Source organism: Filicampus tigris, chromosome 20, assembly GCF_054856515.1.
Source record: "Filicampus tigris isolate MCC_2025a chromosome 20, RoL_Ftig_1.0, whole genome shotgun sequence".
Classification (NCBI taxonomy): domain Eukaryota; kingdom Metazoa; phylum Chordata; class Actinopteri; order Syngnathiformes; family Syngnathidae; genus Filicampus; species Filicampus tigris.
Window position 1 is genome coordinate 7,653,263 of NC_141236.1, and position 24,911 is coordinate 7,678,173.

The 24,911-nt window shown below is 44.2% G+C and overlaps 1 protein-coding gene across 1 annotated transcript; it reads left to right on the forward strand.

Annotated features, from left to right (window-relative positions):
• Positions 1–520: 520 nt before the first annotated feature.
• lrfn5b (leucine rich repeat and fibronectin type III domain containing 5b) lies at positions 521–23,230 on the forward strand. The gene is made up of 7 exons (XM_086018810.1): positions 521–1,108; positions 13,855–14,542; positions 14,752–14,980; positions 15,954–16,128; positions 18,020–18,359; positions 19,624–19,924; positions 20,231–23,230. Exons 2-7 carry the CDS (start codon positions 13,869–13,871, stop codon positions 20,930–20,932), a joined length of 2,421 nt encoding a protein of 806 aa, XP_085874936.1. The 5' UTR covers positions 521–1,108; positions 13,855–13,868; the 3' UTR covers positions 20,933–23,230.
• The last annotated feature ends 1,681 nt before the right edge of the window (positions 23,231–24,911 follow it).

Sequence of the window (24,911 nt, forward strand, 5' to 3'; positions counted from 1 at the left end):
TTGCAACAGATGCAAGGGCACCTAGAACTAACACCATATATTTCATCACATCCTATTCAATTAGGTCTATCCCTAAACTAATTCAACATTAAAGCTTCACAATCTACTGTTGCCCATCTGTCAAGACACCTGCTTCCTATTTGGGCTTGTTTGGGCCATTACCCTATCGTAGGAGTTTTGTCAAAGCCTCCAATTTACTGCTTCATAACAAAATGGCTGACTTCTTGTCAATTTTAAACATGACGCCTTACGATTTTTTTTTCCTGTGTCATGATAGACACATCCACCCAAATTCTTGTTGATCAGCAGAACGGGTGTGGAGGGCTGAATTTTCCAAACTTTCCAGTGGTTGCTACTGCGTGAGTTTGGCTGTCCAATCCATATTCTTTTAGAGAAGGAGAAAGTGGTGCATGCTGCATTCTGTCGCGCATGCAGTCTCTCTCTCTCTCTCTCTCTCTCTCTCTCTCTCTCACTCTGCGTGTGCATGAATAAATGATGACGCTGGGCTGTGAGCGCGGCCGGCAGGCAGGGCTCATGCGTGTGTGCGCGAGTGCATGTGCATTGCATCTGTCTGCGCACACAAACGCTCTCTGTTGCAGCCGCCATTGCAATTCCGAACACAAGCGCCAGTGGAACCGGCGAGCAAGAAGTGTGTGAGCGCTGTGTGCGCGCGGATGTATGACGGCTGCAACCTCGCAGGCAATCTGGATTAAGAGAGAGAGCGGGGACAAGAGAGAGGAATTATAGGAACATCTGGCCGCAGTCATTCGCAGGGGCTGTTCAAAAAAGCAGCCTCCATCCTCCTCCTCCTCTCTCTCTCCATTTCTATCTCGCTCTCCCTTTTTTTTTTTTTTTTTTTTTTTTTTGGAGGAGGTGAGGCTGCCTTCCCCCGAGCGATGCTCACTCCTCCCCGGTGCAGCGGATCTCTTCTTCTTCCTCCCTCCTTGAAGGGCATCGACGGGGTTGCCAAGGCCGGCCACATGTTATCGGAAGCCAGGCGAACGTGTGCGGGACACCTGCCTTAATTCGCTGCCTTTATTACCTCCTTCCGAGGCGGAGATGTTGGTCTTCTCCCTTTGACTGTGGGGCTGGATGTGTCCTCCACAAGGTAAAAGGAAATCTCCTCATAGATGTCAATCAACTCTTGTGATGGGTAAGGGGCGGTGTTTAATTAACTTGAGGTGTGTATTTGCATGCAGCACTCCTGCAAGGTCAGAAAAGAAAAAAAAAAAAGATGTATTTTAGTTTTTCACACGTAGTTGATTGGTCGCGAACACCGGGCTATAATTCACTTAAGATGTCCGCTGCGATGGTTTGTTTTATTGCTTCTGCCCGAGGACGCGCCGATAACCGCTCCTGATGAAGCTTCTCCTCTCTGTTGCTGCTGTCAAGTGATTTAAACCGGGATGATATGCAAATGACACCTCAGTCACAAGGTGTGATGCCGTCGAACACGGGGGAAGCGGATGGGCACGTTCACGCCGCGCTAGCCACGTGCAAGGCTTCTCAAAACTGTCTGGAGAACATACATCCAAAATATATAGAAGCCGTTTGATGCAGTTCTAAAAACAAATTAAAAAATGTTCTGAAGGGCTGGGCAGTGTGTACTCAACTGCAGAAGTGGTGGAGGCCTTTGTGCGTCAAAAGCAACTGGAGTTTCAAACTCAATTTAAAAAAGGACCAACATGGAGAAATGCAGCAAAAGTCCACAACGTTGTGGAGTGACTATGTGACAGCGTCTACTGCAAGGTTAACCGTTGCTTAAGATGCCATTTCTGCGGTGAACTTTACACTGAGTTCATAATAAAAAGTATAGCTCCCTGGAACTTAAAACATGGATGCACACAACATTGCGGAGCGATCACGTCAGAGCCAACTACGACAATAATTGTCGCCAAGGACGGCATCTTAATGTAAATCATCTCTAATACTTAGCGGGGAACTTTTACAAAATGTCTTCCAAATTGAACAAATAAGTGATATCGCGCCCTGGAACCTAAACATGGACGCACACAACCTTGTGGAACAACCACGTCAGAACTGACAGGAAAGTGAAATGTCGTTAAAAGAAAAACGATGGCATAGTGAACTCATTCACTGTATAAACTGTGGTAAGAATCCGCACTGAACAAGCAAGCAGCACACAACACTGTGGAGCAGGCACATCTCAGAATACCACAAATATCATCTTTGATACTGAGCAGCATATACTTGGACGCCCACAACTCTGTTCAGCGACCACAAATACGAATCTGCTGGAACGCGCCACATAAATCATCTTTACTGCTGTTTTGGCTAGCAACTGATTGCAAACTGACTCATCAGTCAAAACTGGAAACTGGTTTAAAAAAAAAAGAAAAACGTTCTTGAGACGAAAACACGGATGCATACCACATCATGGAGTGACCACATTTCATGTCAGTCTACTGGAATGCTAATTATTGTTGCCACAAGACATAATATCATCAGTACTGTGCAGAGAAGCGTGCTTCTGTTTTGGTTAGCAATGGAGTTCAAATTGGATCAGCAGTTGAAATTGGAAAGTAAAGTTTAACATGTAAACAAAAAAATGATTATGGCGAAGGCAAAATCATTAAGAAATGAGGAAAAAACATTAAGTAGTGGAATGCTAATCTTCATTAAAGATCCCATCTCAAATCACCCTACTGTGCAGGGATCTCTGTTTTTGTGGTTTAGGTGCCTCTGTTTTGATTAGCAACCGTATCCCACACCTTAAAGTGGCATCTGAGGGATTAGAAAGACTGTTAAAGATTCAGAAGGTCATCTTTAATACTGTGCAGGAATTTGTGCAGCATGAGCACTGCAAGATTGTTTATATGCCTTGGTAGGCGCTGCTGTTTTGGTTAGCAACAAAGGTAATTAGTTACTAGCCATTTTTTCCCCGCTGCAGGTGCTATCTGGAAGCACCAGCCACTAATTGGGCCTTTGCATCTGTTAGGTCACCGTGTGAGGAAACACGGTAATAAACATGCTTCATCATATTTTTACATAAATTAAGCATGGCGTCTCCTTGCCTCGTGTCAAGTGTTAGTCATCATGTGGTTTATTATTCCCGAGCGCCTGTGGGCATCATTTGAATCCTCAGTGTGGGCCCACCACGCCTCGTTTATTTTTTTATTTTTTATTTTTTCTCTTCTCCCCTCTTACATGCTTTACACGTAGACAGGTGACTGCTTGACCAGGCTTCACTTTCAATGACCCACATTTGGGGCTCGCGGTGACCAATGCCTATTGTTGCATCAGAGGTTTTTATGGTTCTGCCTTTCTGCGCTACCGACAACGACACCGTTTTTTGTGTTTAACTGAATGGGCTTGACAAAACTATGGCACCTACCATTTAGGAATTACATCCATTTTATGCAAACCTCGAAATGATCATTAAATTTTGTTCCACCTACATCGGATGGGGATGGTTAAAAAAATTAAAATTACAATTAAATTGTCGCTCATTTGTCTCGGACACCTGCTTCCAATGGGGGCTCACTTGATGTATTCTCTAGTCTGAGTCCTTGAATTTTCCCCAAATGGCCGACTTCCTGTTCAATTTTGGGCATGAGTCCTTGAGACTTTTTCGTGTGTCTTGTCACGATTGACGTGCACCCACTTTTGTGCCGATGGGTGGAACTGGTGTCAGCGGCTGAATTTTTAAACTTTCCAGGGGGTGATACTGAGTGACGTCTGTCATCTCGCGGAAGATTTTTGGGGTTTGTTTCGCCTGTTACTGTACGTGGTTGGCATAAATAAAATAACAAAACATTTTTTAAAATTAGGATATATATATTTTTTGTCAAAATAATTGACATTGGCTAATTTCCCGCAGCGCACCTGATGATCGCTCACGGCATCTTAATGAGCTACGGCACACTGGTTGAGAATCACTGGTCTATTGTACCTGCTTCCAATTGGGGATCATACCCAGTAGGAATTGGTAAAAGTACAAGTAGTACTAAGCCTTTTCTCCAAACTTCCTGTTCTACTTTGTATTTTGGGTATGAGCCATTAAGACTTTCTTTGCTGCGTCCTGTTACTGACATTTCCACCCAGTTTCATGTCATTTGGTGAAAATGGTGTCGGGGCCTGATTTTTTTTTTTTCAAACTGTCAGGGTAGAGCCGAGTGCATTTTTGTCATGGCAGTTTGGAACACCTAAACTGTGTACGCTTACACTAGGATATGTGGACCTGCAAAAATTGGTGAGTTTTTAGGCATAATGAGACTCCCTGAATTCTAAATGAACAAAATAACGGCTTTGCAAAATGAAAATAAGTGACAGCCAAAGTCCAGACCTAAATCGAACTGGAAAAATCTGTCAATGGCTGTGCAAGAGTTTCCTTGGCATTCTTACATACAGTGGCGCCTAAAGACAAGTGACCCGACTAATTAGTTTTCCCAGATTCGAGCTGTCATTCTGACTTTTTTTTTTTTGCTTTGAGAACAACCACAAAGCTTTGCCCTAGGAAAATCTGCTTAGCCAAATGCTAACAAAAAAATGCAAAACGCCATTGACATGCTTAAGTTAACATTGATAGTTGTAGTTTTGGAAGCAACAGATAATTGAACACAAACGGTGAAGCAACACATGTAGACGGATAGTAAAACAATACTCACAGGCATAGATTCTTTATCCTCTACAAAAAATACGAATATTATGGCATCTTACTGCATCAGAACTATTCTTTGTATTCTTTTGTTTGTGTCTGCATGACTGTTACAGTATCATACTGCATCTAAGTGGCTAAGGTGGGCACACTAGAAGGATCAGCACAATGAAATGCATTGCATTGTGGATTAAAGCAGTTTAATTCTTTGCATTATATTTAATTTTCTTACTGTGTTTTTATTAAGCATATTACACAGTTCTAGATTTCCTTATTAAAAACACTTAACAAATTGCATAAGAAGAGGGACCATTCCTAACTAGAAAAAAACGATTTTAAGAAGAATGTGTTGCGCTCACTTTCAATTTAGCTCGTCCTCGTTTCGCCGCAAAACGCGACAAAGGAGCTGTTACAGGGTTTTGTCTGCACGCAACGTGGGAAGGGATTGAACTTATTTTTCTTTCACTCCTTCTATACATCAAATTTTCCATGCAGCGCGCCCGCGAGGAATTAAACGGGCGAATGAGAATGCACATCTCGTATTGATATTCCGGAGTGCTTTTCAAGGTTTCTGTGAGAGAAAATCCCAGGTCATAAGCCCCCTCCCCTCACATCAGGGGTGCGATCGCACAAGAGCGGCGGCGGAATGCAGATGAGTGTTTGAGCTGCATCTCCCGCCTGTTCTAGACAGCTAGACGTCGGAAAATATGAGGAGGGTTGTGCGTCTGTTTGCGCCTCGCCATCCTATCCTGACTTTCGCTTCCCGTTCGGATGCCGTGCGAAGGAAAACACTTGCAAAATGGCAGGGGAGACTTGTAAATGCTGATGAACAGCACTTCTCGATTCACCGGGGTCTGCTTAGTATGACGCACGCACACACACACACACACACACACACACACACACACACACACGCATGCGGGATGATACCTTGACATCCAGTCAAAGCAGAGAAATTGCAGTTGCCTCCGAAATTGCATTCGAGATGCCATCCCCCACCTGAAATGCAAAGAAAAAATATACAACAAGAGCATTGTGTTGCATTGCAGCATAACTTTGCGATCAGGGACGGGTAGAGTAGTCAAAAATTGTATTCAAGTAAGAGTACTCTTGTCACTTTTGGATAACATGACTCAAGTAAAAAGTAGTCCACCAAATAATAATTAAGAGTAAGTATTTTTATCTGTGAAAAAAAAATGCTGAAGTATGTAACTGATTAATTTTTTTTTAATCAAAGCATTATGCCGCCGCCCCTGTGTGACCTATATCTTTGCTACTGTAACAATGAAAATTTCCCCACTGTGGGATCAATAAAGGCATTCTTATTCTTATTCTAGTTTAAGAGAGACAAAAAATATCAAATGGTATTGTGCAATTTCAGATATTGCCCAACAATATCACTTTAACTGAGACAACGGCACAATGAATCTTTATAAAATAACCTAAATTAAGGCCAATTCTGCCACGGGAAATTGTCTTAAATGAATTTTCTTTGTTTACACTCATGAAACAGCACAATAGGCTCACCAGGCAGAGATTAAACGGCTGTTATTTTCTCTGTTGTTTTTACGAAAATTAGTCGCTTTCAAACCTTTGCCTGTGTGTGAGGCCGCGGAGAATTTGCGTGCAGTCATGTGAAGTCCCTGACAAACAAAAAACATAAAAATCGCACAAGCAAGAATGCATGAATAAAAATTGAAGTAGTGAGTGGAATGTGGCTCAATGTAACAGAGTAAATGTATCGCTTCTTTTGAACAAACGTACTCAAGTAAAAGCAAAAAGTATGACGCAATAAAACGATACTGACAATTACAATTCATCCAAAATATTACTTAAGTAAATGTAACAGAGTAGATGCAGTGCATTACTACCCACATCTAATTGCAATCTCAAGATACTGTAAAAGTCTTTTGTTGGGTTTGAGCAGTAGTATACCGGATGATGTCAGAACAATACGAGTTTTTCTTATGAAAAACCCGCTCCCTTCCTCTATTATGGCGCACCTGCAGATGGGATGTGGTGGCACCCTGATGGCTTGCGAAACCTGCCCTCTACAGGAGAGCTGTAATGTCCCCCCCCCACCCAAATGAATCTATTCTGAGTCTGTAAAAATCATGTTAGGAATGAATTTTGGAACAAATTAGTTGCATTTCCATTCATTTCAATGGGGAAAGACGATTTGAGAAGGCGTTTGAGATTCACGTGTGGTCATGGAATGCATATCTCAAGGCACCACTGTATTTATCCAGATCAAATTTGAATGCATTCTTCCTCGGCAAATGTGCCAACCGTTTGGAAATTTCCATGGTAATGTTATGGTTCGCTCAGTTGATTAATTGGTTGTTGTTGTTGGGATTTTTTTTTTCTGGCCTAATCCTGCCAAGGGCATTCAAAACAATACCTGCAGGCTTGGCCAGTTAACAATAAGAAATTGATGCAGTGGTAGCATCAGCAGCATTAGTGTCAATGGCTGTCTCTCACCATTAGCAAGTAATAGCACCCTGACAATGTTCGGGGGCTTTAAAGCAGAACCTCATTTGTTATCCGTGACTAAATTGTCCGGGTGCTCTCTCTCTCTCTCTCTCTCTCTCTCTCCTCTGAGGATTCTTTGTTATAAATGTCATTAGGTGATCTTGAAAATGAGGCCCCCCTCCCTTGATTGCATCTCACCTCCCCCTCACGCTCCCCTCAATGTGACGTTTTTCCGAGTTGCCATGGCGTCGCGGCTGTCACCCAAGAGTTATCACGTTCGGAGGAGCGTCACAGCGCATACAGAAGTGTTAGTGAGGCAGACGTCGCGGCATCTATGTTGGGTCACTTTCATAAACTGCTTTGCTGCAGCCATTTTACAGCCACCTTGTTTTATTTTGGGCAAAGTGGGATTCACACATAAACACTCTGGATTGTTCCTGGGTGTGATTGTGAGTGTGAATGGTCGTTCGTCTATGTGTGCCCTGCGATTGGCTGGCAACCAGTTCAGCGTGTACCCCGCCTGCTCCCCGAAGACAGCTGGGATAGGCTCCAGCATACATGCGATTATGGGATACATTCATACCTATTATAGGGCCAAATTGGAGCATTTCCGAGTCAACCAAGGTCTGATTATTGGATGTCTCTAAAGGATTATCCTGAGTGATCCCCCTGTGGTGTGGGTGGGGTACGCACAGATTGATAATCGTGCCAAATTTAAGCATTTTCTTTTCATTCCGATCAAAGTCGGCAAAAGACAGATTATCGGATGTCTTTGAAAGATTAGTTTGAGCAAATACTCGGTGGGGTAGGGTGTGTTCAGCGGGGTACACACACATCGATAAATAGGCTCAATTTAAGCATTTTTCAAAAGATGATCCTGAATGATTATTGTAGTGATGTGGGGTACACACATACCAACAATCAGTTACATTTTTACTTGCCGGACAATCGGATGTCTCTGAAAAACGATCTCAAGTGGTTATGGTATGGTGTGGGGTACACACATACTGATAATCAGGCAAAATTTGAGCCTCAAAGATGATGCTGAGTGATTACCCTGGGGTGTGAGCTGTGTTCAGAGTTATTTAATGTCTGAGGATTGTAAATGTTAAATCTGTTCAATATTTAGGATATATAATCGTTATGTGCGTGACCACCTCCGAGTTGGGCCAATCCACCAATTCTGTGATTGTGACATGAAACTAAAACGCCAATCAGGAAACTCGATGTAATTGGCGCTGTTGCCGGACACAATTAGAAGAGCAACTGGGTGCGTCGAGTATTGGAAGAGGTTTAACAGTTACGACTGTCAATTTTCTGAACAGATCAGGGAGGATAAATCACTCTTTACACACCCCGCACCACAGATGAATCGATCAGGATAATCCTTTAAAGACATCAAATAATCCAGCCTTTGTTGATTTGGATCACAAGGAGTGAGAAATGCTCCAATTCGACCCCATGGATGCGTGTACCCTTTACTTCGGATTTGGGATTGGAACTATTGAACAGATTCAACGTTTACAACAGATTTGGATGGAAAAATCTATGTGTGTGGGCCTACTTTGCGTTAGCTTTCTTTTTGCAATCCCATTTGCCTTGCGTGACCCTCCCATGATTCCCTGGCTGGGTGTGGGCTTGCCGAGGCTTTCTAGACACAAGTTGCACCATTGACAAACATTTCCCCTGTGCCCCCCAGTCGTAAGTTGAGTCACGCTATGCTGGGCTTTTTGTTCTCGGTGAAGCCCGCCCCTGGGAGGGCATAGATATCCTCTGCTACTGTACACCACTGCTATGCTGCAGTCGCTTGTTTCCATAGATTGGGGAGGGGGAGGGAGGGGGGTGGGGGGGGCAATAGAGGCGAGCTGCCTCTATTAGGCAGCGATCCACCCACTGGAGCGCACGTGTGGGCGTGCGCTGTCAGTCTGTTGTGTACTCCGGGGGCGCAAAGACAAGCTGGGAGGTAGTAAAGCAACATGTGATTGACTGGGCAGGAGATGACGGTCAGTGCGCTGTTTTTTTTTTTTTTTTTCAGGCTTATCTGGAGTGAAATGAGCGCACCCAATGTGCAAGATAATGACTTTCCGGCGGCGGTGTGACATTTATAAGATGAAGAGCGTGATTGATGAGCACGTTGATTGATTATCTGCTTATTTGTTCGTGTACCTGATGAGTGCAACCTGTTATGCAAATCCCAGCGGAACGCCGGTAATTAAATGCAAATTAGTGGGGACGGTGGTGGATATCGCCTGTCCTGTTTTGGCGGTGTGGGGGATTACAGTGGCAACCATTCGCGTCACGTTCGGCTAAGTTTTCCACAGGAAGGGGCGGAGAGAGACAGCGAGTGAAAAAGCCTCAATCTCCACAGAGTGAATCAATATCGCGTCTTGAGCGCAATTTGAGCCTGGAAGTTGCAGGTCGTTTCTGCCTCATTGCACATCAACAGAGGTCTTGTCAGTCGGCCTCACAGCATGGAACTGCACCTCGGAGCCTCATCAGCATGAACATATACATCTCGGATCTTGGTCAACAACAACATCCACAACTCGTCGGCTTCAGTGTGAACTGAGCTTCGCATTAACGAGAACATATACGCCTCAAACCCCTCGATAAAAGCAACATACTGTATATCGCAATCGATATTCAGCTCTTGATTAACGAGTACATATACACCTTAGATCCTCATCACCATAAACCTCAGAGCCTCGTTCGCATGAATATCCACAGCTCAAATCCTCCTTAAGGTGAACCTAAACATTTTGTTAAGACCCTCATCAGCTACAACGTCTATGCCTTAGATCCTGATACACATCAACATCCTGTACATACTATAGATCCTCAACAAAGGTACTTCTGATTCTCACCCATGAGATCATATACATCTCAGATCCTTTTCATTAACATAACCTTATCAACATGAACCTACATACCGTGTCGCTCATCATCAATGTGAACTTCTCTACCTGGGGAGCCGTCTCAACAACCCTCTAACATGAACCTAATGCCGTGTAATATACCTCACATCCTAATACCCGAATAAATGTGAACGTTTACACCTCAGATCATCATCAACGCAAATGTCTATGCCTCAGATCCTTATCCAGATGAATTTCTTCATCAATGTGAACTTTTACATCTCAACTCTGTGTACTTCAACGAGAACAGGGTAGTCGTCCTCGACGTATACTCCTGGTGCATAAAATCTTGGCAGACGTAACATTCCAATACTAAATCTGCTTTGCTCTCTCCAGGTTGACTTTCCACTGATAATTGAATGAGTGATGAGCTGTCTTAATTTCTCAGCCAAAAACACTTCTGAAATGTTTTCTTCCCAATCATGAGGTGAGATATCAGGCAGGAAAGCGATGCTGTCATGGCATCGAGTTTGATTAAACACTGCACAAATAAACTTTTTTTTTTTTTTTTTTTTCGTGTCAGTAGACTCTGTACTATGCAAGTGCCTAAAACAGAAAAACAATTTCATGCGCGGAGAAGATCATGGCTGAAAACACGTGCAAAGAGTGAGAACTAAATTCAATTGTTTTCGCCATCTCAATTATGCTGACGTTTTGGAGTGTGGCTAAAACGGCACTGCGTGACATGCTTTGGAGTCCGGCACGTGTCGCGCTCTCCCGACATTGAAGAACTTGAGTGCTTTGGTTCGCACCAGCAGGTATGTTCAGTTAGCTGGTGAGCTATGCCTACACCCGGAATATGCATCTTCCCTTCGGATAGTTTGCTGATGTGGCCACTTTAGACTGCCTTGTTGTCAGCTGTGAGTGCACTGCATGACATGGAGGGAAAGAAGCGCACGTGGACAGGAGCGTCTGGCTGAGGCGGCTGCTTTAGAGTGCCTCGTTGTCACAGCGTGGAAAAGCCCCGTGTCGATCAAGTGGGATATATTCCAACCAACGGAGACTTAGTGTGGACATTCTTCCGGGGTGTGGTTTCAGTGCATGTAGCAAACGCCCACCGAGTCTGAGAGGAAAGAGAACAACTTGATTTTTTTTTTGACGATTTTGGGGCCTCATTTTGTATACTTGCCGATTTTTGTTTAGTCAGTCAAATTTGGTAGGGTGGTTAACAACATTCTTCTTTGTAGTGTGTCAAATTCAAGAGAGAAATTTAGAGGAGATTTATTTCCAGTTTACAAGGATCTAAAGTAAAGGTGTAGGCATTTCTATCTTTCTCTTTTCAGCTCCTTGACAGCATGTCTCAACATTCACACGTCATGATAAATTCTGTGTGGGACTCGGTGAGGGTGTCTCGTCACTGCAGCTTGATCAGCAGTACTCATAAGATATGTCATACCCAGCAGGCTCACTGCGACAATATCATTTCTCCCTTATCATCATCTTCATGGCGCGTTTCAAACCTGACCTGCTTCTGTCCTACATTTTCCTCGCCTGTCAAAGCGTAACCGCGGCCGTTGACCCCTCCCGATACGTCGCTGTCCCGTCTGATGTTTTCTTCCTGCGTTATTAGACACATGTTGGCTTTTTGGAATCACGGCAGTATTCATTTGGCGGGGATCCGTGCTGAGGCCAGACTTTTATCCCCGCTGTCAAGACGCAGTGCCGACAATGGAGGCATTACGAGAGCAAACCACCCAGCCATAACCATAAATCTGACCTTTCTCGTCTGTATTTAAAGGTTAGTCTGTAGATTTTTACTGCAGTTATGGGATGAGGATCTCTTGTTCTCAGCATTTGATTGGATTGGTCTTCACTTTGCCGGGATACGAGACAGAAAAATGACTCAAAAATTCCAGTTGACAGTCACTATACGATCACCACTCTACGCCCCATCTCCTCTGACAAGGCCTTGGGATTCATCAAATGGATCTCTCGTTATCCCCCATCTCAACTGTGTCATGAGTAAGAGTAGAGACGGGGGGAAAAAAAATCAATGGCAAGGCATAGCACATCGTCGCAGAGCCACTGGGCCCAATCATCCATCCTTTTGGCCGCATGATCCGGGGAGATAAGCATCTAATTCTGATCAGGCCCTCGGATGGACACTTCAGACTTTCATCCCTGTGTACGCAAACATAAAAGCGCCAGCATTAGCAAATCATAAAGGCGGCATTGGCGTTCCCAGGCTGGCTTCGAGATATAAGCCCCTTTCAAACTGCCCGTCAACGCGATCTTTTTCCCCTGTGAAAAGTACTGCCACAGAATCCGTAGTATCAGAGGTGGGACGGTGGTTCTTTGAAATCACGGAAAGTCGGAACTGGTTGGTGAAGTTCAGCACTCGAGGCTCACTTGCACTGTCATGATGTGTTGGAAGTAATTGTCAGAGTCTGACGATTATTTTATAAGTCCGCACCACTGACGCAATACTTGCAGAAACTGCGTGAAAGTGATAGTCACGTCAGAAAAACAGGATTGGTGTTGCCGGCCTGACTAAGCCCCTTTCACACTTCCCATCAATGCTGGCCTTTCCCCATCAAAGCTACCAACATGGAATTGGTGCCGTAAAGTTGGCTTCTAAGGCGGTAGCAACGCAAATGAGGGACAAACGTGTGTAAGAGAGTAATGGAGCACTTTACTGCCACGGTAATGTCCCGCTTCGCTGGGTTCTGTGTGAAAGACATGCTGATAAATCCCAGCTCTGCTTTTAAGTCTATAACCCAATTTTGGCAGACACTGCATTTACGGGCCTATAGTCATCAAGAAAAGTTGGCTCACACGTCGTTGTGATCTGGATGTGAAAGCTGGTCGGCTTTCTCTGATTGTATGCAGGTGCACACACCGGCTGACCCTGGTCTTATAAGGTCCTCATTGGTTTGTGTCTGTTCTATTTAGTTTGTTTCCTCCTAACAACCAAAAGCCACTGCATTATCGGCCACGTGACATCTTCAGTCTTACTGTTCCTTATTTCCAGACTGAACTGGATAAAAGAGCGTTTAGTTAAACTGCGCCATCCGCTTGGAACATTTTACAAACAGAGCAGAAACAAACACATCCTGTTTCATTTGGAACAGGGACAGACAACAGAAATCCATTGCCTGTGTTTTTAATTCATCCATCCATCTTCTGTAGCGCTTACTCTCACTCGGGTCGTGGGTATGCTGGAGCCTATGCCAGCCGACTTCAGGCGTGAGGCGGGGCACATCCTGGACCGCCGCTCGCAGATGTTTTGAATTGTTACTGCATTCAACTCAACTCCTGTTGAGTGTCTGTAACACGTCTTGCCCTGACAAGCCAATCAGATGGCAGCATATACAGCAAAAAAAAACAAAAAAAAAATCCAACATCCACATGGACTGGAAGCAGTACAGCCAAGCAAAACGCCGCAAAATGAAGAGAACAGACTGTTGGGAATAATTACGACAATTTCATGGAGCAATTATTAGAATGTAGGTTGTACATGAAGGTCTTATTGGCCTTGACAACCCACGGATGGGTCTGATCAAGGTTCCAAAAAAAAATATTGTGCTAAACGTCTCCAAAAACCATACAACACAAAGCAGTCATGCGGCCCTCTGAAGTCTGCAGGTGACTAATTAGTTCCACGTCTAATTTGCCCGGCATTCATTGTTTGTTGACCCCCTGCTTGCAATTTGGACACAGTGCTGAGCCAATGATTCTATTTACAATGCAGTTGTAAAGCGTTGGAGGCTCAAAAGCATCTCTGTCTTGAAGGGAGCGAATTCCCCCAGCAAGACAAATGAATGTTTAATAGCGATGACAGCGCTGCGCAGTCTCTGCTCGATAAACCATTTCCTTCTATCTGTGTTTCTTTCTACCTTATCTTTGCAGGCGTAACCACGTGAATGACAAGTCCAATGGAGGCCCTCCTGCTTTATCTGATGGTCCTCTGCGCGGCTGTCAAGGCCCACAAGGTTCAAGTCTGCCCCAAGCGTTGCGTGTGCCAGGTGCTCAACCCCAATTTAGCCACGCTGTGCGACAAAAAGGGACTGCTATTCGTGCCCCCGAATATCGACCGGCACACGGTGGAAATGCGCCTGGGGGATAACTTTGTCACCAGCGTCAAGCGCAAGGACTTCGCCAATATGACCAAGCTGGTAGACCTGACGCTTTCCCGCAATACCATCGGGACCATCGTGCCGCACGCCTTTAAGGACCTGGAGAACCTGCGGGCGCTCCACCTGGACAGCAACCGGCTAACGCGCATCACCAACGACACCTTCAGCGGCATGTCCAAGCTGCACCACCTCATCCTCAACAACAACCAGCTAATGCACGTGCAGATCGGCGCCTTCAACGACCTGACGGCCCTGGAGGAGCTGGATCTGTCCTACAACAACCTGGAGAGCGTCCCCTGGGTGGCCATCCAGAGAATGTCCAGCCTCCACACCCTCAACTTGGACCACAACATGCTCAGCTACATCCCCGAGGGCACCTTCTCGGGTCTCCAGAAGCTCAAGAGGCTGGACGTGACCTCCAACAAGCTCCAGAAGTTGCCTCCGGACCCCATTTTCCAGAGGTGAGTGGATGTCAAAAGTAGGTCTCAAGTCTTAACCTTCGCGTTTCAAGCAAGTCTAAGTCAAGTCGAATCTCATGAACACAAAGCCAAGCCAAGTCAAGCCTTTCACAAGTTTTAGCCAAGCAAGTCCCAAGTCCAAACCGGCTTAAGTCTGACTTGAGTCAAGTCGTGTAACCGGAGCCCCTCCTCATCTCTTCCGTTTCCCAAAGAGCGGGGGTCCTAGCCACCTCGGGGATCATGGGGCCCACGTCGTTTGCGTTGAGCTTTGGCGGGAACCCGCTGCGGTGCAACTGTGAGCTGCTCTGGCTGCGGAGGTTGCGGCGCGAGGATGACCTGGAGACCTGCGCCTCGCCTCAACACCTCGCCGGACGCTATTTCTGGACCGTGTCGGAAGAGGAGTTCCTGTGCGAGCCTCCTCTCATCACCAGACACTCTCAGGTGTGACCCCCCAAAACTCTCGATGAATTCGCTGTAGCCTCACATCAAATATCACACTTGGCAGACTTTTAAAGCTCACAGGAGTTCCCTGGGTCGCTCAGTTAACGGGATATTGTAAAATACATATACTGTAGACAAGATTTACCTGAAGTTTGGTATACGCATACGGATAGTTTTGCAGCATTTTGAGCATTTTCCCCTCCCTTGCGGTCAAAATCAGCAAGGGCCCCATTATCGGTTGTCTCTGAGCCAACAAACGTATTGTCAAACCTGTTCAATAATTATGTTGGCAAAACCCGAAGCAAGTATCATTCCCAAGGCTTGCCATTATGTAAATCAGGCCAACTTTCAGCCCGATTTGCCCCTTGGAAAGTCAGCAAAGGCTATATTATCGGATGTTTGTAAAAGACTACTCTCTACAGGTCTACTTACTACTACTTACTATTATTTCAACAACCGCCACCACTATTTCTACCTCTACTAATGATACTTCAAGGCTCTACTGCTACTTCTACTGTCGTCCTCAAGTGCTACGACACCTTGTTGTTATGTTTGTGGTGTGCTGTGTTGGTCAAACAGAGTGCACCAACCACCTTAGAAGCACACACTTGTGTGGGTTCCTCACTTTCTAAAACTCAGCACCGTATGTGTGTACTCCACTTGTAGACAGGATTCTAATAAGCTATTTGCCGGATTGCGATAGACCTGCTATTACGGTGATGAGGTCAAGAAAAACATCCAAATAAAACGATCCAATCGAGGCGGCGTGGAGCAACAAACAGCCGTATCTCACGTCTCTTTTACATCACCGGCGGACGTTTATCGTTCACACGCGTTTGCCGCCGTATCGACGGCCCCGCCGACGCGCTAATTCAACATTACGACTATGATCAATAGTCGATTACATTTACAGGGAACAGAGCTGTAAAAGCGCAAACGTGGTCAATATATCAGCCCGGTGGTGTTGTTGCAGGAGCTGCGGGCCCTGGAGGGACAGAGCGTGACGCTACGGTGTAAGGCTCGGGGGGACCCGGACCCCATCATCCACTGGATCGCCCCAGACGGACGTCTCATGTCGAACTCTTCCAGAGCCTCTGTGCACACCGACGGCACTCTAGACATCCACATCAGCACCGTCAAGGACTCAGGTTGGTTTGGAGCGTCCATGAGGCGAGATAATTGAGCTACAATATTCAAATAAATACACCACTGAACAATCGCAAGGAGCTGCTGTGGGCCACAACTCACACCAAGATGCTCACATGCCGATATAACACAGGCCACAAATCCCGCTAAGATGCACACATGTAGTCACCAACCTACTAGGCCAATCCGACTCCAGGCTCTAACTCACTTAGCCACGCCCCTTAAAGGCACACATCCAACACACAAATACTACAGCACCTACCTGTTTATTTCTCATCATTATCTTTTATCTTTTATGTGCAATATTGCAAGATTTCTCTATATTTTGACAGTGTATTCAGTTGCCAGAAAAAAATAGTTTGTATGTAAACACGCCCAGGAAACTGACCAGCACATCATACCTTTGTTGTTTTTATAAAACTTTCAATGGCCTATTGATATTTTTTTAGATATTTTGAGCTGAATGAGAAAACAAGTTATCCCATGTTAGCTACGTTTTATCCAGCTTGCTAGCACAAGTAACAACCAGTTCCTCAACCCGCCTGTGAAACTCACACATCGTGCCTTCTTTTGTTTAGTCAGTCAGGGAGAAAAAGTGTAATCATGCATTAAAGGAAAAAGGCAAAAAATATTTATTGACTTGGTGCTCACTGTTTTTACACTTAGCGTCTGAGATGTAGCACCATTTAATAGTCCACTTAACAAGTGCTGCTCAGCTTTTTATTACCTTTGTAATGTTCAACCTTTTGCTGCGTTTGTACTAAATGAAGCTCGCTGTAAATACGTTTAAATGTAGGCGTAATTGACCTAAACAGTGTTGTTTTAAATGCACATAAACACATTTCAATTCCAAGGATTAGAGCAAGTGTGGGAAAGCATTTGTGCTCACATTTTCAAAATGGACAGATGGGCCAGGTCATTTGTAGAGAGGGAATCGGGGTCAAATGTGGATGTAAAAATAGATTATTCGAAAAATAATGTAATAAGTTGTTGTCGTTTTTAAATATTACTAACAGCTACTATATTTATTACAATATTTTAAAAAATGTTAAATCTATATCTAAAATGTGTGTTGTATTTTTAACAGCAAATCAATTTGAGTTCTAAATAGAAAATAATACAAAATAAAAAAAAGCAAAATGATTGTAATTATAATATTATTATTATTATTATTATATTGATTATAATTAATGAATTTAAAAATGTATAATACATGCATTTTTTGTCTTTTACATTTTACTTACAATAAGGAATTAACCAGTTTACAACAGAACGCATATAAAATATGTAAAATAGTTTATTGTACTAATATTTTTTGCAGTGATTTATTTTAGTTTATTGTATATTATTTTACAATAACATTATTTATAATATTTTATTAATTCAACTGCAATTAACCAATTATTCATTTAAACATAACATAAGCATAACAACATAAGTTAAACATTGATAAATGTATTTTGTTTTTCATTTTAGGTGTATTCGACTACTCAACTTATTATTTTATGAGCTCAAAGAATTAAAAAAAAATAGTTTTGGTCAAAAATGGGATAAATTAATGAAACTTTTTTTTTTTAATCACATTAATTCTTATTATTTTTTCTTTATAAATGTGTTTGTAGTTATGAACAAAATTTTTAATAAAATAAAATTTCTTAAAGGTATCTGCAACCATTTTTGTAAACATTTACATGTATATTAACTAACCTATTTCAGGGGGAAAATGCTAAAGTAATGCAACAAATATTGCAGGACTCTATATTGTGCTTGGTGGACTGAGTTAAAGAATGAAGTGGCGTGTACTTTGCCCACCCGCAGATTAAAACTGTGGCTCCCACTATTTTTTGTCTGTGATAAATATGGAACTCATCAAATCACTTTACCTCCTTCCAGGTTCCTTCACCTGCGTGGCGTCCAACCCGGCCGGAGAAGCCCAGCAGAAGGTAGACCTGGTCATTGCTAAGCTGCCTCACATCACCAACAACACGGCCGCAGAGCAAGAGCCTGACCCGGGATCTTCAGACATTGCCACCGTGACCAAGACAGGGGCGGAGGGTCCGGGCGGCGGGGTGCCCCTCGGTAACGCCAAGACGGGCCCGGAGAAGAAGGTGGTCATAGCAGAGGCCACATCCACCTCGGCCATTGTCCACTTCAACTTCCAGAGGAACATTCCAGGAATCCGCATGTTCCAGATCCAGTACAACGGAACCTACGATGACTCACTAGTGTACAGGTGAGGATTAAGGGTAAACATTTTTGGAACCAGGGGCAACGCGGTGTGACCTAGCGGTTAGTTCGTCTGCCTCACAGTCAGGCTTGAATATCTGCTGGAGTTTGGAAGTTGGGTTTTTCATTTAACCCAAAAACTTCAAGCTTCCTGCCCCAAACTAAACTTGCTAAACTTAAGATGACCTCAACCGCATGATTAAAACTGCCACACCTCTTGTTTTATCGACTCAGGACACTGAAGTCCCTCAGGGTATTCAGTCTCTCGGGCTGGGACTGGACTGTCTTTGTGATTATTTGCGGTGTCCATTAATCCCATCAGGAGTACTAATGCACCGCATCCCACTTCTCATTCTTCAACTCCTAATCCCCTTTTGCCGGAGTGTACCATTTACCGCCTTGATAATGCTTAATCAACAAAATCAAAAATAACAAATGTCAGCACTAAGCTGAAGATGAAAGCACCGTCAGCCCGGCCGGCGTTTGGCAAAAAAAAAAAAAAGCATCCCAGGCGTCTTTCATCTCTTTTACTCTCTGCTTAGGCGCTCATAATCACCAAGACATGATAGGACGGACAGGGACAAAAATGATGCAGTCAACAGCGTGTTTTTGGTGTTGAGCCGGAATGCAGGAAAAAGATAGACAGAAGCCTTAATAGCAAACGTTTCATCACGAAAGACGCCGCCTAGAATGAATCAAACGTCGCCAATGATGAAACGCAGGCACATCTCGGATGGCCGACTGTCAACGTCCAAACAACTGCATAATCTGATGAGGCGCTAATCCAGGGGTGGGCAAATTTGATTGGCGTTTAATTTCGAAACAAGACAGATGGCCGAGGTCATTACCAGATAAGGTACAAACAAACAAAATAACCCGTTCAATTGTACAGCATGTATTATTTTAGTAAGAATAATTTCTCAAATTTGTAATTTATCATATATATACAGTATATATAAATCTATATATATATATATATATATACTGTACATAAATATATATATATATATGTATATATATACGTATACATATATGTATGTATATATATATATATATATATATATATATATATATATATATATATATATATATATATATATATATATATATATATATATATATATACACACACATATATATACACATATACATACTGTATACATACACAGTATAAATACACATATACATATATATACACGCACACACACGCACAAATACTTATACACAGGTATATATATATATATATATATGTCCCATCCACATCTTTCCAGAATGATCCCGCCCACCAGCGAAAGTATCCTGGTTAACAATCTGGCGGCGGGGACGCAGTACGACCTGTGCGTGCTGGCCATCTACGACGACCAGGTGACTTCGCTGACCGCCACCCGGGTCATCGGCTGCATCCACTTCACTACCGAGCCACAGTACCTGAGGTGCCATTTCATGCAGTCCCAGTTCCTGGGCGGGACCATCGTGGTCATCATCGGAGGGATTATCGTGGCCTCAGTACTGGCGTTTATCATCTTCCTCATTGTACGCTACCGGGTGTGCAACCAGGGCGACGCAGATAAGGTTAGTCTAGCGCAGTGGCAGTCAACGTATTTTGTATCCGGGCCTACAGTGGGGACATAATCCACCTTTTGATACGGGTACTATCACAATAGAAAGAGTAAATCTTCTTCAAAAAGATATTAGTTTAAGTTTACTGTCAAACTAAAAATAAAAGATAATTACACCTTGTGTATTTAATGAAAACAACCACAGCCCTGAGCCTTTCGGTCCGCTATCTTAAGGCTAACGCTAATTAGCGTCTGTGTTGCAGTGTTATAAGGGCTATACAAGCACATGTAGAAGGACATTAACCCTTCTTCCCAACAGGCTCTAGAGATGGGCGACATTCGTTCCCTGAGCAGCGACGGGCAACTTCAGGGCTGTGGACTCCCCAAGTCTCTGTCCAAGCAGGTGCTACGTCCAGACAAGAATGACAAAGAGTGTCTCAGAGTTGCTCTCCCACCCCTGGAGCCTTCCAAGCAGCGAGCGCCCATCGTGATCACCGCCGCCAACACCGGCACCGCCAAACCCTCCCTGCCCGACTGCACCGTGTCCACCTCGGCCGCCAGCCACAGTTGGCACCCGGCTTCCCCGGGCGCCCCAAGAGTGAAGCACCCAATCGCCCCTTCAAAAACCTCTGACGTCCGGCGAACCGAGGCGCAAGCGGACGTTGAACTCAACAACGTCAACCGCAATAACTCCTCGGAGGCAAAGGTGCCACCCATGGTATCCCGCGCCCAAGCGCCCAAATGGACTGCAGCTCCAAGGGTCCCACGAGCACGTCAGGCCCCTCGCCAGTACATGACCGTGCCCGCGGGTGCCGTCAGGGTCAATCGCAGACACTCCCTCAATGCGGACTCGTCCAGGGAGCGCTTATACGTGGCCTACCCCAAAACGGGGACCAGCCTGCGCTCCAAGCGAAGCCTGTCCATGAGTGGCGAGCTACCGCAGATGCAGAACGCCGCAAACATTCAGCGGGCCCGCGACAAGCTGTCCCGCTCCGAGTGGCTCCTAGAGAGCACCTTATGATTTTGACGGATTTTTCCTGAACTGGATTGTGGCCCGCTTGAAGGAGAACCGCCTTGCCTTGTTGGCGGTGCTGGCGCTCGGCTACTTTGGGGGCCTTGAAGGTCCCCCTCGCAAATAAAAGGGAATATGAGCGGGTTTACGAACTCGCCTTTGTTTTATATGCTATAACCAATCGACGTCTTCTGTGGACCACGAGAAGCACAACATGTACAATATAAAACAAGTTCCTGTACAAAGTTTTTCCAAGGCGTATATCTCAAGGCGACGATGGAAAGCTCTTTGCACATTTATTCAATGTTCTTGAAATCCAGATTAAAGCCCATGTACTAGTATGCTCTTTGCCCTCATTTGTGAGACAATCAAGCGTACTAGTAGAATGACTGTGTCTTACAAATAATGAAAGGATATCGAGTAAATGCTCAAATGGCTTTCTAAAAAGCCGTTTAAGAAATTATTCCATATCCTTGATATCCATCTAAAGGTACATGACTAGTATGGTCTTTGTCCGCCTACAAAGACAATTCAGCGCACTCGTAGAACAACTAAGGCACAATAGTGGAACGATTGTCTTACATGTACTACTAGTGCAAGGATATTGAATAAATGCTCAAACGGCTTTCCGTAACGCCTCAATATCCTTGCTATCCATCTTAAAATTCATTACTAGTACCGTTTTGTCCTCACTATGAAGGCAATTAAGCACACTAGTAGAATGATTGTCTTACTTGTAACGCAAGGATAGCGAATAAATGCTCAAACGGATTTAAATAAAGCCGTTTGAAACGTTATTTCATATACTTGATAGCCAGCGTACGGTCCATGACTAGTATGGTCTTCGTCTCCTTACTAAGACAATTCAGCGCACTAGTAGAACAACTCGGGTGCACTGGTAGAATGACTTATTCGAAATGAGTTTAGTTTGGCCAGCACTAGTGCCGCTTTTGGCATTCTCGTACGCAATTCAATATTATTGGTAAACTACTGCTCTGCAGTAGTAGCACTACTAGGCCCAACTTGTAGACATGTGTCGTGCACACATTACTAGTAGGACACAGCTGTTTTACTAGGGCACCCTAGTTGTTCTGCTAATGTGCTGATATGTCTAACTAGGGCGGGCACAGACCGCACTAATACATGGACCTCAAGATAGGTAGCAAGGATAAGGAATAAATTCCCAAACGGCTTTCCATTGGCGACCCTTATTGTCATTCCGAATGCAGTAACCCGGACACTCTGTACGATAAAGACAGACGAGGACTCGCCTCTGAGTGACCTTGGTGTGTTTTTTTTTTTTGTTTCGTGTGTGGAGATAATGAATGTGCTTTTACATCCCAGACGCAGCACAATGCAGCATTTTTTTTTTTTTTTCTCAGTGGCACGAGTTGACTCAGCCTGATACTGCCCTCCGGTTTGAATCGATCAAATCACTTTTATCACATAATTACGTTAAGACCCGACGGGCATGGTGATGCTGCGCGGGGACGAGCTTCAGACGAATGAAGACATTTCCATGCTTCCCCTGATCTTTTCTTTCGTATTAACGTATTATCACGCTGATGTAAATGAACTTGTAAGAGGAACGAGCACAATCGGGTAGTGGGTGGGGGTGTCAGCTCTTGATTTTGCTGTTGTTTCGGTTTGATGTTTACCAGTATAAATAAAGCAGTGATACAAGGGACATTTCACTTAGGATGTCCAGTACTACAGTATGCGTGTGTTGCTATTAAAAAACAAAACAAACAAAAAAAAACTGTTAAAAGTTGATTTTCTGCAGCAGTTTTCCGCTGTCAATGGCGATCTGGCTCGGATTTGGACCGCGGGGCGTGTTGGCGGGACGGCCGCGTCTGTTGCGTAAGCAGCATGACATCAACACGTCAGCGTGCCCAAAAATCAATTCATGTTAATGACGTGACTCAGTGCTTTGTGTGATGACATCAGTTGTGGGGAAAAAAAACCAAAGGAGAAAAAAATGGCTTTGGATTCTTGCTCCATTGACAACAAATGGAATTGACCAGTCTTTGGGTTAGGGTAAGGGTTAAATCCGCCGCCCAAGTGGCAAGAACCGATCATCGCGGAAGAATTACTGTTGGGGACTTTTCCCACCAAGCGATTGAGCACCGCACAACCGCCGATGTGCTGCAAATGGAAAACTGCAACCGTGTATTGAGGCGCCACATACAGTAGTGTACTGTATTATTTTTTTGTTGAACCATAAAAACATGGTGCGATTGTAACGGGTGAAAGATGTGACACAAGAGAGGAAATGGGCCTTAATAAAGAAGACAGTGAGGATATCTACATATGCTGTTGGCAATACTCGATCACCCCAATCAATGACTGCACCCGTTGATTTATGCAACAGACACTCTCCACGCTTTGCTTTCTAGCCACCGGTACGTATATATGAAATAAATACAACGGAACCTCGCTTTTCGTTATTAATCCGTTCAAGAAAGTCTAACTACAACAATACTTCCCATAGGAAATCATGTAAATCCAATTAATCAATTCCAGACACAATTATTACCATAAAGTACTTTTTATCCAGAACAGCGATAGCTTTATGATAAAAAACAATGCAAAGTAAATACAAATGACTAATGAAGTGGATAATGGATCACTTTTACCTTTACTGAAGACTTTTGATGCGGGAAGAAGGTGAGAGAGGTGACTCAGTTTTCAAGTTGTTTCTTGAATTCTATAGTGTTTCTCACCTTCTTCATCAATTGGCTGGCACCTGCTACCTACTCTGTCATATTGTGTAAAAAGGATTCAACAGATGGCCGGCGCATATTAAACAACGCAAGCTTTTATTAACAACTCAAACCAATAACAAGTGTCTCGGCAGCACTCAGACAAGTTGCGATAATATCAGAGTAACATCCTGGACAATATAATAAGATTCACCGCGTTTTCTTTGAACGTGTGGTAAAACTGTTTTATCATACTGCGTGGTTTTTATTTTGAAGGTCTGGTTTTTGACAGAATGTGTTTCGCCGATTTTTGTTTTGTAATAAAACCCGGCGGGCCAAAATGTGAATTTGTGATTGGCTATTTGGCTCACATCTGTGATATTGCCACACCGTTCACCGGCGATTCAAATATTCAATCACTAATGAAATGTACTTGACGATCCCCAGGGGACAAGGCCTTAGGGTTAAAACAGGTTTGGTTGAAGTTTTAGTTTAGGGTTGGACTAAGATCACCGTATCACCGTAGAAGGACTAACTGTAGCTGTATCTGTGTGGGATTTATCTAACATTGATCCGAGGCGGCAGCCGCGACACTACATGAACATGAGCTCATCTCTTGTATATTTTGGTCGCCGGATGCTGTCTGATTGATTCTTACATGCGCTCTGCCTCTCGCAGCAGGGAGTCTCGGGGGGCAATAATACATACAGTCGTTCGGGGTGCGCGGGCGGGGGGCCTCGCATGTACGACAAAGCATCACTTTCATCCATGCCAGCTGGTTGCTACCATGTTTATTCAGCATTAGAAGCTCATTAAGGCTGATTAAAATGCTAAGGAGCCTGGCCGGAGCCACGGTTCATTCTTTGCTGATAGAAAGCCAGAGGTGCCGTTAAATAATAGATGAGGGGGGGCAAGCCGAGGAGCGAGGAAAAGATGGAGGGTTTTGCGAAACAAATACGGCGGGGAGGAGGAGGAGGAGAAGGAAGAGGAGGAGGGGAGCTTGGAAAAAGAGGCCACAGGGGGAGTGAGACGGAATGTGAAATAGGAGGAGGAACATCTTTTCGCATCTTTCTTTTGCAGCCTCGGGCTTCTCTGCATCAGGGTAACCGCCTAAAGTGGCGTAGTGAAGGAGGTGACGACCTCATTTAAGTGATGGATTTTGGACGGAAGGCTCGCAAACAAGAGTCTCGACAGAGTGAATAAAAGGGTCTCAAACGAGGGCTGGCCTCTATTGTGCTCATCGGCCACATTTGACTTTTAAAATTGACAGATAGGTCTGATCATTT